Below are 18,150 nucleotides of genomic sequence, written 5' to 3'. Positions count from 1 at the left end.
CCTGTATATCTGTCCTCCACTCCCCCGCCCCCCTGTATATCTGTCCTCCACTCCCCCGCCCTCCTGTATATCTGCCCTCCACTCCCCCGCCCCCCTGTATATCTGCCCTCCACTTCCCCGCCCTCCTGTATATCTGCCCTCCACTCCCCCGCCCTCCTGTATATCTGCCCTCCACTCCCCCGCCCTCCTGTATATCTGTCCTCCACTCCCCCGCCCTCCTGTATATCTGTCCTCCACTCCCCCGCCCCCCTGTATATCTGTCCTCCACTCCCCCGCCCTCCTGTATATCTGCCCTCCACTCCCCCGCCCCCCTGTATATCTGCCCTCCACTCCCCCGCCCCCCTGTATATCTGCCCTCCACTCCCCCGCCCCCCTGTATATCTGCCCTCCACTCCCCCGCCCTCCTGTATATCTGCCCTCCACTCCCCCGCCCTCCTGTATATCTGTCCTCCACTCCCCCGCCCTCCTGTATATCTGTCCTCCACTCCCCCGCCCCCCTGTATATCTGTCCTCCACTCCCCCGCCCTCCTGTATATCTGTCCTCCACTCCCCCGCCCTCCTGTATATCTGTCCTCCACTCCCCCGCCCTCCTGTATATCTGTCCTCCACTCCCCCGCCCTCCTGTATATCTGTCCTCCATTCCCCCGCCCTCCTGTATATCTGCCCTCCACTCCCCCGCCCTCCTGTATATCTGCCCTCCACTCCCCCGCCCCCCTGTATATCTGCCCTCCACTTCCCCGCCCTCCTGTATATCTGCCCTCCACTCCCCCGCCCTCCTGTATATCTGTCCTCCACTCCCCCGCCCTCCTGTATATCTGCCCTCCACTCCCCCGCCCCCCTGTATATCTGCCCTCCACTCCCCCGCCCTCCTGTATATCTGCCCTCCACTCCCCCGCCCTCCTGTATATCTGCCCTCCACTCCCCCGCCCCCCTGTATATCTGCCCTCCACTCCCCCGCCCTCCTGTATATCTGCCCTCCACTCCCCCGCCCTCCTGTATATCTGCCCTCCACTCCCCCGCCCCCCTGTATATCTGCCCTCCACTCCCCCGCCCCCCTGTATATCTGCCCTCCACTCCCCCGCCCTCCTGTATATCTGCCCTCCACTCCCCCGCCCCCCTGTATATCTGTCCTCCACTCCCCCGCCCTCCTGTATATCTGTCCTCCACTCCCCCGCCCTCCTGTATATCTGCCCTCCACTCCCCCGCCCCCCTGTATATCTGCCCTCCACTCCCCCGCCCCCCTGTATATCTGCCCTCCACTCCCCCGCCCTCCTGTATCACCCACACTTAACCATTATAATGCAGAGAAGCTTTGCATTGTTATTTGGTCTTATTTAATACTGCATTTTTTAAATTGTAACTGTCTTTATGTCTTCAATTTGCAAAATTGTTTTAGGAATTAGAATAACTGTTGCTATATTTTTCTTAGCTATTTTCAGATGGTAATCACCTGCTGTATTTATAGACAATACAAAGAAATAAATACTGGAGATGGGATTTTTGTGTTTTATTATAATGTTTGTTTTATCTGTGGGCTCTAGGGGATGTGGAAAAGGAAAGTGGTATAAATTTAATGACACAGTTATAGAAGAATTTGACCTAAATGATGAGACCCTGGAATATGAATGCTTTGGAGGAGAATATAGACCAAAAGTTTATGATCAAAGTAAGTATTTGCAAATGGATATTTTCCATTAGTTTCTTTTTTTCTTTCTTTCTTTCTTTCTTTCTTTCTTTCTTTCTTTCTTTCTTTCTTTTTAAGTTAGGATTTTTATATCAAGTTGGAAGCAGTTTTCTTTACATGAAAATAGAAGAGATTTTTATTCTTTTTACACACCACTACTTTATATAGGTCCATGAACTATTTGATAGCCAGAGTAAAAATGTTCAAGCTGCTTATAAAAAATTTTTTTTAATAATTTCTTAAAGCAGCCTTGGAGAAATATAGGTAGATGGCAGAGAGGTGTAAGTGAAATGAATATCAAAGAGAATTCCAACCTTAAAAAATAGTTTCAAAAGAAGTAGTTATCCACTAAAATGTTCAGGTTTCTGCCCTAGCCGGTTTGGCTCAGTGGATAGAGCTTCAGCCTTCGAACTGAGAGTCCCAGGTTTGATTCTGGTCACAGGCAAATGCCCAGGTTGTGGCTCAATCTCCAATAGGGGATGTGCAAGAGGCAGCCAATCAATGGTTCTTTCTCATCATTGATGTTTCTATCTCTCTCTTCCTCTCCCTTCTCTGAAATCAATAAAAATATATTTTAAAATAAATAAGTAAAAATATAATAATTTTAACATTAAAAATAAAAACTTCCTGTCAGAGTTTGGGAATTTCTTTGGATCAGTTTCAGGTTTCCTTTTCACTTCTATAGAGGTGTGATTAATTAAAGACGATGTTTCTAGCAACTGTGTTTTTAAAAACCACACTTAATATGCAAAGGAGTGTTTCTACACCCCACCCTTAGAAAATGTATGAGCCAAAATATGTCACAAAATTCAGTCAGAATTTGCTATTTAAAGAAAAAAACATTTTTGCAGAGACCTTAGCATTTCTGAAATCTGATTTTGAAATATTCTGGGAGCGTTTTAAAATTTCTACTTATATTAGATTCACTGTATTAGATACCATACCATGGTAGTTGTGCATCTAATGTTGGTAACCTTTTATGGTTGAATATACTATCTTAGCAAAAATTACGTGGAGTCTACTTGGGAAAGCTCTCTGTTTCTTTCTACCCAGAACAATAGACTTCATGTGATGGTTTTCCTAAATTTTCCAGAAGGATTTAGTTTAATGAATAACTGGTTTGGCTCAGTGAATAGAGCGTTGGCCTGTGGACTCAGGGTCCTGGGTTCGATTCCGAGGGTGTGCAAGAAGCAGCTGATTGATGTTTCTCTCTCGATGTTTCTGGCTCTCTCTTCTTCTCCCTTCCTCTCTGTAAAAAAATCAATTAAAAAGAAAAGAAACTTACATAGATTTGACTGTTCTATATACATAAGTGATTAAGCAAGGCCAATTATAATCCCATTCTATGCAACAGAACTTATTTTTTAAATGTTACTTGCTTTTTTATTAAATTTAGACTTGCCTGGAATATTTACCTTCTTTCCCTTACTGTGTTACCATACAACTCCCTTACTCCCTGCCCCTCTATATCACCCTCCAAGTAATTCTAAACAGTACTCTAAAAAGACACATTTTACCCATACTTCTCATTTAACAAATTTAGTAAGTAGTTACTTACTGGATTTATGGGTCCTTTGTTTTAGATTGTTAAGACAAGAAAACTTTTTATTTACAAAGACTTCTTTCTTCATGTCTTGTTACAAAGCAAATCCATATACTGATGTTCGCCGAAGATACTGGAATGCCTATATGCTCTTCTATCAACGGGTATCTGATCAGAACTCCCCAGTCTTACCAAAGAAAAGTCGAGTCAGTGTTGTGAGACAGGAAGCCGAGGATCTCTCTCTGTGAGTTTCTTTTCTGTGTAATTGGCTGTGTGATTTCAGTAGGGGATATTGTGATCTTTAGTATATTGTTTGGTATTTAAATATAATTTGCTAAGCTAGAGAGAAATTCTAAAAAGAAAATAAACTGCTCTATGTTTTCTTTTATTGTTATGTGATCATTGTTTCCTTGGCAAAAAGTTATTTTGTATTTAGAAAAATGTGTATAAATCATTTTATTCTAGAATTGAGATTATTTTCATCCCAGCATGTTATTGAATAAACTTTATGTTCAAAGCATAGTAAGCACTATTTCAACATTCAGAAAGTTTTTTCTTATCGTATTCTCTGTGAATCTGAGTTTCAGTGACTGAATTAAGAGAGTATACAATTTATTTTTAAATCCAATATCCAGATTATGTAGGTTTGTTAGGTTTTAGGAACTACTAAAACAATAGCTACTTTAGTCCATTTTCTGATTCTGTCTTTTAGATCAGCACCTTCTTCACCAGAAATTTCACCTCAGTCATCCCCTAGGCCCCATAGGCCTAACAATGACCGGCTCTCTATTCTAACCAAACTGGTTAAAAAGGGAGAAAAGAAAGGACTGTTTGTGGAGAAAATGCCTGTTCGAATATATCAGGTAAGAACTGTATAATTCTTAGGGAGAAAATTCAGGTAGTGTTAAAATCCGTCTCTTAGGTCCAGAAGAACTCCAGCTGGTCATCTTGTAGACTTAGCTGTATCTCTAGTGCAACATCTTCTTACCCAAATCTTTCATATGAGGTCATTGAGGTGGCTACAAATTCAAGATTGACCCCACCATCACCATTTCTATGTAACTATAGGATGCCAAAGATAAATAAATAGAAGGCATAGGCAAAACAACAAACAAAAAAAGCCAACCCAGAGCTAAAATTAACGTATTGTATCTGGAGACGAAAATAAGTTAAAGTTTATAACTTTTTGGGGGGTAAAATTAATATGTCAGTGATGACCATTAATTATTGAATACCTACTCTATGCTACACACTTTTTTTTTTTAAATATATTTTATTGATTTTTTACAGAGAGGAAGGGAGAGAGATAGAGAGAGAGCTAGAAACGTCGATGAGAGAGAAACATTGACCAGCTGCCTCCTGCACACCTGCTACCGGGGATGTGCCCACAACCAATGTACATGCCCTTGACCGGAATTGAACCTGGGACCTTTCAGTCCGCAGACCAACGCTCTACCACTGAGCAAAACTGGTTTCAGCAATGCTACACACTTTAAATAAATCCACAATTCTTAAAACACTCTTGTGGGATGGAAGGTTTTCTTCCCATTTCTCTGATGGGAAAAAAAATGGGCTCAGAGAAGGCAAAATGACCTGCTAGTGTCTCAGAGATAGGATTAAAATTCAGAATTGTCTAACTACCAGTTCAGATTTTCTAAACTAAGTAAACAAGCTGAGTAGCCAAAGCAGGGAATTTAAGAAGAATATGGAGTCTACTTGGGAAAGCTCTCTCTGTTCCTTCCTACCTAGAATAATAGGTTAGACTTCACTTGTCCTTCACATGATGGTTTTCCTGAATTTTCCAAAAGGATTTAGTTTAATGAATAATAATTCACCTTTTTACAACTTCTTATATATTGAAATGAAGATTTTTCTCCCTTTAAAAAAATTCAGAGCTTTAGAGTTACAAATCCTTCTTACCTAACATATCAATAAAAATATCTTTTACATGTTGAATATTTTACCGTTTCTTGAAAACAATTGCTAATTTTCTTTTGTAGATGGTGAGAGATGAAAACCTCAAGTTTATGAAGAATAGAGATGTGTACAGTAGTGATTATTTCAGTTTTGTGTTGTCTTTAGCATCATTGAATGCTGTAAGTACTGGCTGGATTGTTAATAAAATAGGAAAGAATTATAATTAAACATCTTTCAGCTAAAGTGTTCAGTGACTCATGTTCACTCTCAGTTGTTAACCTTCAGATGAAATGCAAAAAAATTCTCACAAATGTGTAACTTATTTTTGAGTTATTTTAAAATATAGAGAGTATTTATGATATATCATGCAAGTTGTAGATGGGTGTGGGTTTCCACAAACTGGCTTTTTAAAGTGCTATTTAAATTTTATGATGAGTCTGGTAGCCATTAGGTGATATCATTGGATATTGGGCTTTGTGGAGATTAATTTTTCCTAATTTGTAATTAGACAGTACCATGATTTTAATTTGCTAATAGGAAGAAAACTTTCTCAGTCTTTTGATAGATTACTTAACATCTTGTGGTCTAAAGACTATTTTGCCCAACTGGTATGAGTCAGTGGTTGAGTGTCAACCTATGAAACAGGAGGTAATGATTCAATTCCTGGTCAAGGTACATGCCTTGTTTGCAGGCCCCATCCCCAGTAAGAGGCATGTGGGGGTGCAGCTGATCAATGATTCTCTCTCATTATTGATATTTCTATCTCCCACTCTCTTCCTCTTAAAATTAAAAAAAAAAAATATATATATATATATATTAACATATTTTTATTGAGTTTTTGCAGAGAGGGAGAGAGGGATAGAAAGCTAGAAACATTGATGAGAGAGTAACATCGATCAGCTGCCTCTTGCACACCCCCCACCGGGGATATGCCCACAACCAAGGTACATGCCCTTGACTGGAATCGAACCTGGGACCTTTCAGTCCGCAGGCCAACACTCTATCCACCAAAACCGATTTCAGCAAAAAAGAAAAAAAAAAAAAAAATTTAAATATAAAAACTATTTTGAGAGGACTTAAAAAAAAAAATGAAGGTGTCTTAAACTCTTAAAGTTTAACTGGAACATTTTCTATAATGGCTGGCTAGATTTTCTTACTAGTATTGAATTTTATTATTTAGTTCATGTGTCATTTAGTTCTCTGTTTTCCTCCTCTTCTCAGACTAAATTGAAGCATCCATACTATCCTTGCATGGCAAAGGTAAGCTTACAGCTTGCCATTCAATTCCTTTTTCAAACTTATCTACGGACAAAGAAAAAACTCAGGTAAGAAATGATATGTTTTGATTGTCATGGCAAAAAGCACTAATTAAATCAATTAAAGCTGCATTTCTGAATTCAGCTTTTTAAAACATTGTTTTAAATACAGGCAGTCCTTGGGTTATGTTGGACTCTACCACATCGTTTTGTGGTTATGTCACCATCTCCCATTTATATATATTTAAAAAGTTCTGTCATTTCAACATATGTACATATGTACTTTATGTTTTTTATTATTTATTTACCACAAGTAAAGGTCAGGAATTGTTCTTTTTTTTTTTTTTTTTTTTACTGTTTCACTTCATTACTGCTGTGCATGTGCTCTATGCACATGTGAGTGACGTAGGTGCTTATCTAGGTAGGTTCCGACTTACGGCAAAATCGCATTACGTCGTGCTATAGGAATGGGTTTCCAATGCAGCCCGAGGACCTACTGTAGTTGGAAACTACCAACTGTTCTCAGATGATTAATGGCTCATATCTATACGGAATTTCTAATCCAGTAGAAAAAATAGATTCAACAGAGCAATAACTTTGACACAAGGCATAAATGCTATACAACTTTGGGAATTGGGCAGAATCATACCCAGATGTGGGATGGGGTTGGTATTAAAGACATTTGTGTTCTCAGATGATTTTGAAAGGCAAAAGTACGGAGACAGTTACTATTTTCAGAGGGAGGGGAAAACCTGGGTAATAGATAAGACTTGCTTAAAGAACTATGAGTGACTAGTGTTTTACTCGTACATTTAAGGAGCTCGTTGAGGTGAGCCAGAATGTTGGGTTTGGCTGAGCTCACTGAGTGCCAGACAAGGGAGGCGTCTTTGTTCAGTGGGTGAGCAGGGAGGGCTCCTAAACAGGCTCAGTGTGTTCAGAGTCACTGATTCCATGTTAGTCTCATTGGTTTTTATCTTTAGCGCCTGGTAAGATGCTGGACACCTTATAGACTCTGGGTATATTGTGGCTGTGAGTAACTGAAGGATGAAAAGTAGTTGGGTTAGTGTGTAGGATATATCTGGAGCAAGAAGGGGAGGCTCAGAGTGGGGAAACCAGTGAACAGAAGACCATGGAAATTCTTAAGCTCCTCTCTAGCACAACTATGGAGAGGTTTTTAGAAAGATTTTGCAATCAAGAAACTCTTGAGATAATAACAAATGTAATGACATTTCATTTCTATGTGTAATAATAAAAGATATATTAAATACCAGGCTTTATTATTTTATTGAAAAAGAAGAATTGTTTCTTGTCATGTCTGACATAGGATTGACTAAGGAAATTGTTTGGTTACTTAATATATAAAAGTATAGAATGTAGGCATTTTGTAAATGTCAATTAAGCAGAACAAAATGTTCAGATCCTTTTTTTTTTGGCAATTGAAGTTTTTTGAAGAAGATGCAGATAGCTTCTTTACACTTTTTTCTTTTAATGTGTGGGGGTTGCAGGCAGGGTGAGTCGCACAAGTACCAAAGACTGCTAAGCACTGGCTTCTGGGGTGATGGAGCCATGTTAGTTATATTCACAGAGTCTTTAACTTCTCACTCTCCAAAAATGTTTTCAAGAATGTTACAATGGAGTGATACTCCATGGGGTTATTTGGGGGGTTGTACTCCTAATATTCTTTGCATTTTTTTAAAGGGTTGACACTGAAGAATGGATTGCCACTATTGAAGCATTACTTTCAAAAAGTTTTGATGCTTGTCAGTGGCTAGTTGAATACTTTATTGGTTCTGAAGGACGAGAATTGATAAAGTAAGTGTCAAGATTTTTAATTAAAAGGAATTTGTGTTTCTTCCAGTGATTGGGAGCTGACATTTCTTGTAGCTCTTTATTTCAACTTGAAATTATATCTCTGATTGAAATCGATTTTAAACTGTCTTCACCAATGAAGCATTGAGGAAATTATTTTGGTCACTTCAAAATCCTTCTTTCCAAATCATCTGTTAGACTAGACTCAGGTTGTTCAGTGAATGCAAGGCAAGTATGTGTGCAGGTGGCCAGGTATTCACAGGCAACCACATCCTAAAACCAAAAATACAAGTCCCTTTCTTCAGGTTGTTTCAGGGGAGCTGTCTTGGCTCAGAGTTTTTTTGTTTGTTTTTGTTTGTTTGTTTTTAATATATTTTATTGATTTTTTACAGAGAGGAAGAGAGAGGGATAGAGAGTTAAAAACATCGATGAGAGAGAATCATCTATCAGCTGCCACTTGCACCACCCCTACTGGGGATGTGCCCGCAACCAAGGTACATGCCCTTGACCGGAATCGAACCCGGGACCTTTCAGTCTGCAGGCCGATGCTCTATCCACTGAGCCAAACCGGTCTCGGTTTGGCTCAGAGTTTTAACGAGTATTTCATTCTGGGAAACTGAAGGGGTTCCAGGAGAGCTGCTCCTGAATGAACAGAATTCATAAAATTTTAGATTACTTGCTCTATGTTCACTTTATATTTATACACATACTCACTTGTGGGGAAGAGAGGAGAGGAAGGAAGGGCTTCACTTCTCTGTGTTCAGGGGTCTTGTTTTCCTGTTCGGCCTTCCTCCTCCACAGCGGCCACGAGCTGTACCAAATTTCTCAGAAGCCCAAACTAACATCTTGGAGTAATTTTGTTTCTTGGGAAGGTTGACTTATAGAATTCTGTTTTGCTTTTTACACCACACTTGTGTATTTTAGGATATTCCTGCTGGAGTGCAATGTGAGAGAAGTGCGGGTCGCTGTGGCCACCATTCTGGAGAAAACCCTGGACAGTGCCTTGTTTTATCAGGACAAGGTCAGCCTCGTGTTTAAATTCCTGTGTGTACATTCTGCTTTTACCAAAAGTATAAAATGGCCATAATAAGAAAAAGACCTAGGATTGCAACCTGGAATTTTGCCACATAAAATGTACTCTCTGTGAACCAACTTTCTGATGAATGTCAAGTAGAAGGCATTCTGATTTTCCCTCATCATACCCCAAAAGCCAAGGTAGGCCAGGAATTGAGGTCTGCTTTGGCCTGCTTCAGAACTTTCTCTCTAGAACACTCCCTTTTCAAAGTCTTCTCTCAGTAGTTGGTATTTTATCTCTGCCCTGAGACTAAGCTAAGTCTAGAGGCTCTAGTCTAGATCCTTAGACATTTTGAGCCGCCCCTGGCTTTGTCTTTCCTCATGAGCTATTTTTATGGCCTAAACCTGCAAATGGCAACCAAACCAAATACTGCCATTCGCTCAGGGGCATTGGCCAAAATATTTCCTTCATTGGTTTTCATTATTCCCTAATCTGTTATGTCCCTCTGAATTTCTTCTTTTTCTAACCCGACTTTCCGTAACATATTTTCTAGTTCAAAATTCTACACATGCCAAAACAAGTCAGGGTTTTTATTACCATCCTCAATCCCCAAAGATTTTAAGACCTAGGGAAATAAATGACATATATTGTAAGTCTGATTATTCAGTCTGTTAAGTGCTAGCAAATACAGCAGTTCCTTCCCAAGTTTGCTGTTTCAAACAGCTGACACTACATGGAAAACTTTGAAAAATGTTATTTTCAAAACCAATTGGCTCCTTAAATATTGGCTGGAGGCAGTGTGTCTCAATGAACTAAATGCAAATTTTAAAAATTGCTACTTCAAATACAGTTGTTAACTTTGTGATGCAACCTTGAGCGTGTTCTGTAAGGGAGATGCTTAATCCAGATACAGTGCCTGACACCCAAGCACTTAGTTCCTTCAACATTGCCTGACCTGGGGAGCTCTGCTCAGTCCAGAGTGAACTAAGAGGTTGAATATACCCCTTAGGAAGGACCCAGAAGACTCTCAATTCAGGATTTATAAGGAAGTTGAGGTTTACTCTAAGGCAGTGGTTTTCAGTCAGCTTGAAGAGCAGAACCATTTTCCAAACAAAACCTTACCTGAGTGTAAAAGATACAGAATAGGTCATTGGGAGTTACTTAGGACAGTTTGGAGACCATGGCTCTGAAATACTCTGCGGAAGTTGTGTAGGACATTTAGCATGAGGGCCTTCTCATTCTCCTCCTTCCTCCCGTGCACCAACCTAGACAAAAGGTAATGGTAGAGTTAGTGCAGTCTCCCTACCAATGGGGTCAGGCCACACATCATTCCAGTGACCTCTGAAGGCAGGACTGCAGGTGGTCGGAAGGGAAGGAGAGTGGTGCAGCGTGTAAACATGGAAGTGTTTACCTCAGTAAATTCTACTTAATATCCAGAGCCAGCTGATGCACTTTGTGTTAGGTTTTCCCTCATAATGGAAATGGTGCCTCTTTCCACCCACTCAGTATTGTAAAGTATTTTAAAAGTTAAGTGCTATATAAATGCTGGATGTTGCTGTATTTATACTGATGTGATAGGATGGATGGGAGTGTATTAAAAGTCTATGGACACCATCTTCAGAGGAAATACCTAAATCAGCAGGAGTAGTAAGCTTGCTCTTCATTCTCAGATCACAGATGAATTTCTAGGAACTTGTCCAAAAGCAGTGGGTGGGAGGGGAAGAAGAAGCAATGTGATAACCAAAATGGTTTCTAAATAAATAAAATGTTTTTCAAAGCTTTCCATGAGGCGTCAGCGGGCTTCCAAGTAAGTTCCTAGTTGAGTGGATATTGCCGTTGTCATCCTGTCAGGCTGTGCTCTCCATCTGCTCCATCGGCTTGGTTTCTAGCCCCTATGCCTGTGTCTGTGTTTTTATTCTTTGCATCTGTGATTATGTAAAGAAAAAGCATAGTGGAGGGAGGGACTCAGAAATAGGTTTCCTCTAAGCACCCCCCACCCTTTTTCTAAGAGACAGAAGTTGGATCTACAGAAAATGTGCCCCTTAGGCAGTAGAATCATGTCCTTGACTCTGAAATCTAGGAAACAAAACTAGGCGTTCCTTTGAAGTATTTCTCTAGCACCAATCTTCACCTAGCAGGTAAAATTGAGTCATTCTGTTTTTGCTCTCCAAAGCATAAATCCATCTGAATCTGAGACTGGATTGTATCAACCAGATTTTCCTTTTGTTCTTCTGGTGACTTACTTCAAATTAATCCTGTTGAAAATGTCTGTCTTAATGGTTTTTCTTTATGTAATCTCATCTTTCCTCTGACCAGTTAAAAAGCCTTCACCAGTTATTGGAGGTACTACTTGCTCTGTTGGATAAAGACGTCCCAGAAAATTGTAAAAACTGTGCTCAGTACTTTTTCCTGTTCAACACTTTTGTACAAAAGGTAAATTATTTTTTCTAATATATTCTCATAAAACAGAAAATTTATAGTCTAAAGGAATTTTATACATGGAAAAACATAGACTGGTCAATATTTAATTTATATGATACGGTTTTATGGCTATTCTTTAAAATCTTAATTCAGGGATTATATTATTTGCAGGAAGTTGGATACAGGTAGGTGTATATTCGTTGACAGCAAAAGTCTGCATTAAAACTAGTATCTAATTATGTGTTCTGTAGCCTTTGTGAAGCATGTGAGGCTGTTGGAACACAAAAGAGTTTTTTAAATTATATTTGTAACAGATATTTTTATATGTAAACTAGAGGCCTGGTGTACGAAATTAGTGCAAGAGCAGGCCTTCCTTCCCCCAGCTACCAGCTCTCGCTTCCCTCTGGCACCAGGGACCCGGGCTTCCCTCACAGACCCAGCTTTGTCCAGAGGATGCCTAGTCTAATCAGCATATTATGCTTTTATTATTATAGACTAGCAGCACAGTGCATGAAATTTGTGCACGGGGGTAAAGGGGGACGGGATGTTCCTCAGCCCAGCCTGCACCCTCTCCAATCTGGGATCCCTTGAGGGATGTCTGACTGCCATCTCACAATCCAGGACTGCTGGTTCCCAACCACTTCCCTGCCTGATTGCCTCTAACCTAAGGTGACCAGACGTCCCGTGTCCCGCAGCGTTTTAAAAAAGTTTTGAATTTTCCCAAAAATCGAGACTTTTTTAAAACACCAAGGGATGCCAGACAAATTGTTAAAAATCGGGACTGTCCCACCAAAAGCGGGATGTCTGGTCACCTTACCCTAACCTCTTCTGCCTGCCAGCCTGATCGACACCTAACTGCTGGCACAATCATCCTTAACTTCCCTCCCTTACCAGCATGATTGCCCCTACTGGCCCGATTGCCCCTAACTGCCCTCTCCTACAGGCCCAGTACCCCCAACTGCCCTCCTCTACAAGCCTGGTTCCCCCCAACTGCCTCACCTATAGGCCTAGTCATCCCCAACTGACCTCCCCTGCAGGCCTAGTTCCCCCCAACTGCCCTTCCCTACAGGCCTTGTTGTCCCCAACTGCCCTTCCCTGCAGGCCTGGTTGTCCCCAACTGCCCTCCCTGCAAGCCTGGTCCCCCCAACTGCCATCCCCTGCAGGCCTGGTCCCCCCAACTGCCATCCCCTGCAGGCATGGTTCCCCCAACTGCCTCCCCTGCAGGTCTGATTGTCCACAACTGCCCTTCCATGCTGACCATCTTGAGGCAACCATCTTATGTCCACATGGGGGTGGCCATCTTGTGTGTTGGAGTGATGGTCAATTTGCATATTACCTCTTTATTATATAGGATTATAGCATTTAAAAACTTACTCCTTAAAACTTCTCACTTAACTTTTTAAAACTGATTTTTATCTGGGTAGGAATATAATTTGTCATTCTCACTATCTTGTGACAGCAAGGTATTAGGGCTGGAGACCTCCTCCTGCGGCATTCAGCTCTGCGACACATGATCAGCTTTCTCCTGGGAGCCAGTCGCCAGAACAATCAGGTAATGCTGCTTGCCAGCCCGTAGGTAGCCATCGTTTTATAGACACTTTACTTCTCTGTGTAGGTGATAAATATTTTTAATCTCATATAAGAGTCCAGGTAATAATACTACACAGACTTTAAAATTCTTTATGGTTCAATTATTTTTACAGCTTTCCTCAGAATTTCCTAATAATAACAACCCATGGACTGACTAGAATATCAGTTAAAATGTGAAGTATCATAGCAGTAAAGATGAGTCCTGATGGAGGGATTCAAAACCCTGCAAGGCTGGCGCTGCCAGCAAGGCTGTTCAGGTGGCAGTCACTTCTGGAATGCTGATAACAAGGCCAGAATTCAAATGTGAAATTGCAGTGTTATACACGGGAAGGTTTACTGCTGCTCATATTCAGAAAATGGAGGGAGCTTGCTTTGTAATAATAGAGTTAGGTATATGTGGAAAATGGCTCTCCTTTTGAAGTTTCTATATTGGAGTGTTTCTCCCACCCATTGTATTTCTTTTGTTTGATAGATTTAAAATACATGTGGTGTGAAGGTGCAGCAGTGATAAATGCTATTTATAGAGCTCCTGTTATGTGCTAGTCCAGTGGTCGGCAAACTCATTCGTTAATAGAGCCAAATATCAACAGTACAACCATTGAAATTTCTTTGGAGAGCCAAATTTTTTAAGCTTAAACTTCTTCTAATGCCACTTCTTCAAAATAGACTCACCCAGGCCATGGTATTTTGTGAAAGAGCCACACTCAAGGGGCCAAAGAGCTGAATGTGGCTCTCGAGCTGCAGTTTGCCAACCACGGTGCTAGATACAACTGGTCATTTGATATGCCACACCACTGATACAGTTAATAAACTAGGCAGTTTCATCCCCATTCTCAGGCGAGAACTACAGACAAGTTCAGTGACTTGTTCAAGGTCACAGAGCTAAAGTGTTGTGGGGTGGGATTCAGACCAGCTCCAGTGTCTGAACCGCATAGGAGCTTTCGTTCCTTTATAAGGGGGTTCCTCCTCAGGTTCCTATCTGCACAGTGCTTCTCTCACTCGTCAGTATTAACAAGCAAGCTCTGGCTCCTTGCATACTCAGTGTAAGGATATCATGTTGAGATTTACAATCTCTGTCTTTCACTCAAGCTCTTCTGCTTCAGGGACTCCTGTTGTTTTGCATTTGTGGAGCCCATAGCATTGAAAACATTTTCACTTTTAAGGTTTCATTTGTTTTTCACAACCATGAAATGGCCAGAGCAGGTACGTTATATCCACCATTATACCAAGAGGTTGGGCAGTGTTACCGTAACCGCCCACACCCACACAGTGAGTGGGAGGGGATGGGGGCAAAATTGCCTGGCACATAGTGAGCACTCAATACCTAACTTGGAATTCACGAATGGATTCGTTTCAGAATGTGAGTTGGTGTGTCTGAGGAGAAAACACTGTTAAGCTAGCTCAAAACATGGCTTTTTGTATTTTGACCTCTTTTGCTATCAAATATTGATAAATAATTGTGGTCCAAATTATCATGAACCAGCAGGTCCTTGGCCTTTCTTGCCATGTTATTTGTAATCAAAACACAAACGTCCATTTCATGTTCTCTGACCACAGATTCGGCGATGGAGTTCCGCACAAGCACGAGAATTCGGGAATCTTCACAACACAGTGGCGTTGCTTGTTCTGTATTCAGATGTCTCTTCCCAGAGGAATGTTGGTGAGCTTAACGTGTCTTTAGAACATCCAAAAAATGAAGTGATACTGAATTTGTCAATGGTGCATGGAGGGTAATGTTAGCAATTAAATGGATACTACTTATTCCTCATTTGGCTATGTGATATTGTTTTGATTCCTGTTAAACTTCACTTTATTTTACTAGATTGTCACAAGGGAAAGTAAATCATTTGCGGGGAGGGGTATGCAAGTTTTAAAAAACCTCTAGAATTAAAAGACCAATTCGGAGATTATTCATTACCATAATTATCACAATGAATTTAGTGGTAAAATTGCCTTTGTGTGCGTTAGTTTCCTAACTGTGTGAACTTGCCCAGGCCACCTGGCCCTCTGATTCTCAGTACAAAATGGAAATACTAAAAACATAACCAATAGTTCAGTCCTCATTTAATAGAGCAGAGACACAATTGTCCTATATAGTTATCCAAAGGCACTGGAAAATATTCAGTGTTTGCTGTGTGCTGTGCCTGACCATAGTCCTTTTAGTTTATCGATTGTGTTTGTGATCCCCTCAGCAAACCTGTGAGAGGGATATTACCCCCTTCTGTAAATGAGGAAACAGATATGGGAGGTGTAGTAACTGCACAAGTCCACAGCTAGTAAGTGACATAGCAGCCAGTGTGTGAATGCAAGTCTCTGACCCAGAGGCCGTGATTGGCTTTCAGTGTTGTATGACCAGTAAGATCTGAACACCGGAAACCAGATAAAAATCACAGTGCGTCACTCTGATCCAGCAGTGCTTATTGATCTTCCAAAGGGACTTGGGGAGCACTTGGATGAATCTGACTCATTCATCTAAAAAGACAAAGTTGCCTAAACTTGAGTTGAGATAGATTTATAGAAGAGGATAGTGTGAGTTCTTGTTTTTCTAGCAAAAGAAGTAACCCCTTCCACGTGGGTTAATTCTGCTTAGCATAGGTGGTGGTTGAGGAACACAAGGGTCTCGTCCATTCAGAGTCACATGGGGCATTTTTTCCACATACGATTTGTATTTTTACTTCTTTGAAAGATTGTTCAGAGATCTTAATGATCACATCTACAACTTAGGCAGACATTGAAATAAGTAGGTAAACATTATCTCCTGTCTCCAAGTCTGGCTTCCTCCCTGGACTGGGAGAGCGTGTTGTGAGTACTCGGCAGTTGTGTGTGTGAAGCTTGAGAGAATGGATGGCTTTGCGTTGTAGATGTATATCTCATGAAATAGTATCAGTGAGACAGGCTTTGTTTCTCCGGTCTCCTGAAGCTCCTGGTGTATTTAAACAACGGCCACCCATCAGCATTGCTCCTTCCAGCCCGCTGCTGCCCCTCCATGAGGAAGTGGAAGCCTTGTTGTTCTTGTCTGAAGGGAAGCCTTACCTGTTAGAGGTATGTCCGTGTTCTTCTAACGCATTTCTCTTTATTTCTCCTATTGAGAAACACCTTTTGTTGTTTGTTATTAGTTATATTTTGCATGTTATTCTGATAAGGGTATTGTTAGGAGAAATTATTTTTTCACAATAATTTTTCTTCCTATGTATACGTCAGAAGGAAATAACCAGTTGAAGAGATCTCTTCAACCAACAAATGGACTTGGACCTCTAGGTTCGGCCCAGCTAACTACCTTTCTAGGTCCCAGTGGGTAAATGGTACCTCACCAATCACAATTATTCAGTTTATTATCAGAGGTTTTGTTCCCAGTCTTCTTTTGTGTCCCCAATCCTGAAATAATACAACTCTGAGGCACACACGTTTTTTAAACCTCAGGACTATGGAAGTGGGGTGCGCACAGCATTCTGTGTGGCCTGCCTGCAGTCCCATCACTTCCCCTTCCACCCAGACCTGCCCCTTCTTGAGAATTTAATCTTCCAGTCTTTCCATAACTTGATTTACATAGATATGAATCCATGCATCATACTGGTTTTGTAACTACATTAATAGTGCTATGTATACTACATATCTTTTTTAAGCTGCACATTGTGTATTTTGGGGATCTATCAGTAATTATTTTAATTGGGGGGGGGCATTTACCTTTGAAAATCTGATGAAAGTGACTCAGGAAAAAGGTGCACATTTGCACGAAATTGTGTTAAATGTCAGGTAGCTTTAAACACGCTGAAATCTATGCATGGAGCTCTAGCAGTGAAAGCAGCCCTATTTGGAGGCAGTGTTGATGATGTTAAATCTGAGTCTGTGTCAGTCAAAGCCAGAAACAACCTGTGGGAAGCTGACAGGAGTGCTGCTCCTTTCACCCCTCGCACCAGGTGATGTTTGCTCTGCGCGAGCTGACGGGTTCGCTCCTGGCGCTCATGGAGATGGTGGTGTACTGCTGCTTCTGCAACGAGCACTTCTCCTTCACGATGCTGCACTTCATTAAGGTAGGCTCCGCCGGCCTGCCGGCGACCGGTGGCCTTTGCTCCCAGCTAGCATGCTGCCTCTAATACCTTCGTTGGTTTTCCTCATCATAAAAATAGTGTAGGTTCGTTTAAGAAAACAACTCAGCCCTGACCAGTTTGTTCAGTGGTTAGAACATCGGCCCTCAGACCTTCAGGTTCACAGGTTTGTACCTCCATTGCAGGCTGGATCCCCGGCCCCAGTCGGGGTGAGTGAGGGATGCAGCCAATCAATCTGTCTCTCACATCAATGTTTTTCTCTGTCTCTCCTCCCTTCTACATTCTCTAAAACTCAGTGGGGAAAAAATCCCTCCAGTGAGGACTTAAAAAAAAGAAAAGAACTCAATATCCCATCATTCACTGACGATCACCAATGAACATCCTCTTGTATTTCCCTTTTGTTTTCTACACATGTATTTTAACATAACTGGGATTTTATGATTTTGTGGGGGGTTTTTTCACTCAACATTATAAATATTTTCCATATGGTTAAAATGTGTCTGTAAGTATAATATTTCATCCTCTCATTACCATGATTTACTTGAGATTCTCTTACCAGCAACACGTTTCCTTTGGTTCAGTTTTTAACTGTTAAGAATAATACTTTATAGTTAATAATGCTGTGTGACCATTACTTTGTAAAATGTTTTCCAATTTCATATTTCTCTCTGACATTTTAAAAGTCAAAAGTAGGGTTTTCTCACCTAAAAAGGTGATAAAAGTTCCTTATGAAGCTCTGGTCAGTATGCTAATTACCTCTACTTCTGTGGCACTTACTGGATGCCAAAGCACTGTCCAAGCAGAGTACATATCTAGCTCACCTAATGCTCAAGTAGTCCTGTCAGGCAGATGCTATTGTCAGCATTTTA

General features: G+C 40.9%; 1 protein-coding gene across 3 annotated transcripts in view; it reads left to right on the top strand.

Annotated features, from left to right (window-relative positions):
- Positions 1 to 18,150, top strand: part of USP24 (ubiquitin specific peptidase 24) — a 131,610-nt gene that overhangs the window by 100,638 nt on the left and 12,822 nt on the right. For all 3 annotated transcript variants that reach the window (XM_084874453.1, XM_084874454.1, XM_084874452.1), the window contains 12 exons: positions 1,542 to 1,666; positions 3,330 to 3,471; positions 3,940 to 4,090; positions 5,228 to 5,323; positions 6,366 to 6,469; positions 8,099 to 8,212; positions 9,134 to 9,230; positions 11,541 to 11,657; positions 13,105 to 13,197; positions 14,793 to 14,895; positions 16,156 to 16,277; positions 17,153 to 17,266. In XM_084874453.1, the coding sequence (XP_084730579.1) occupies positions 1,542 to 1,666; positions 3,330 to 3,471; positions 3,940 to 4,090; positions 5,228 to 5,323; positions 6,366 to 6,469; positions 8,099 to 8,212; positions 9,134 to 9,230; positions 11,541 to 11,657; positions 13,105 to 13,197; positions 14,793 to 14,895; positions 16,156 to 16,277; positions 17,153 to 17,266 (1,378 nt within the window). The remainder of the gene's footprint in view (positions 1 to 1,541; positions 1,667 to 3,329; positions 3,472 to 3,939; positions 4,091 to 5,227; positions 5,324 to 6,365; positions 6,470 to 8,098; positions 8,213 to 9,133; positions 9,231 to 11,540; positions 11,658 to 13,104; positions 13,198 to 14,792; positions 14,896 to 16,155; positions 16,278 to 17,152; positions 17,267 to 18,150) is intronic.

Source organism: Pipistrellus hanaki (assembly GCF_964339955.1).
Source record: "Pipistrellus hanaki genome assembly, chromosome: 2".
NCBI classification, from domain to species: domain Eukaryota; kingdom Metazoa; phylum Chordata; class Mammalia; order Chiroptera; family Vespertilionidae; genus Pipistrellus; species Pipistrellus hanaki.
The sequence above is the reverse complement of the archived record's forward strand: the minus strand, read 5'-3'. Positions and strand labels throughout refer to the sequence as shown.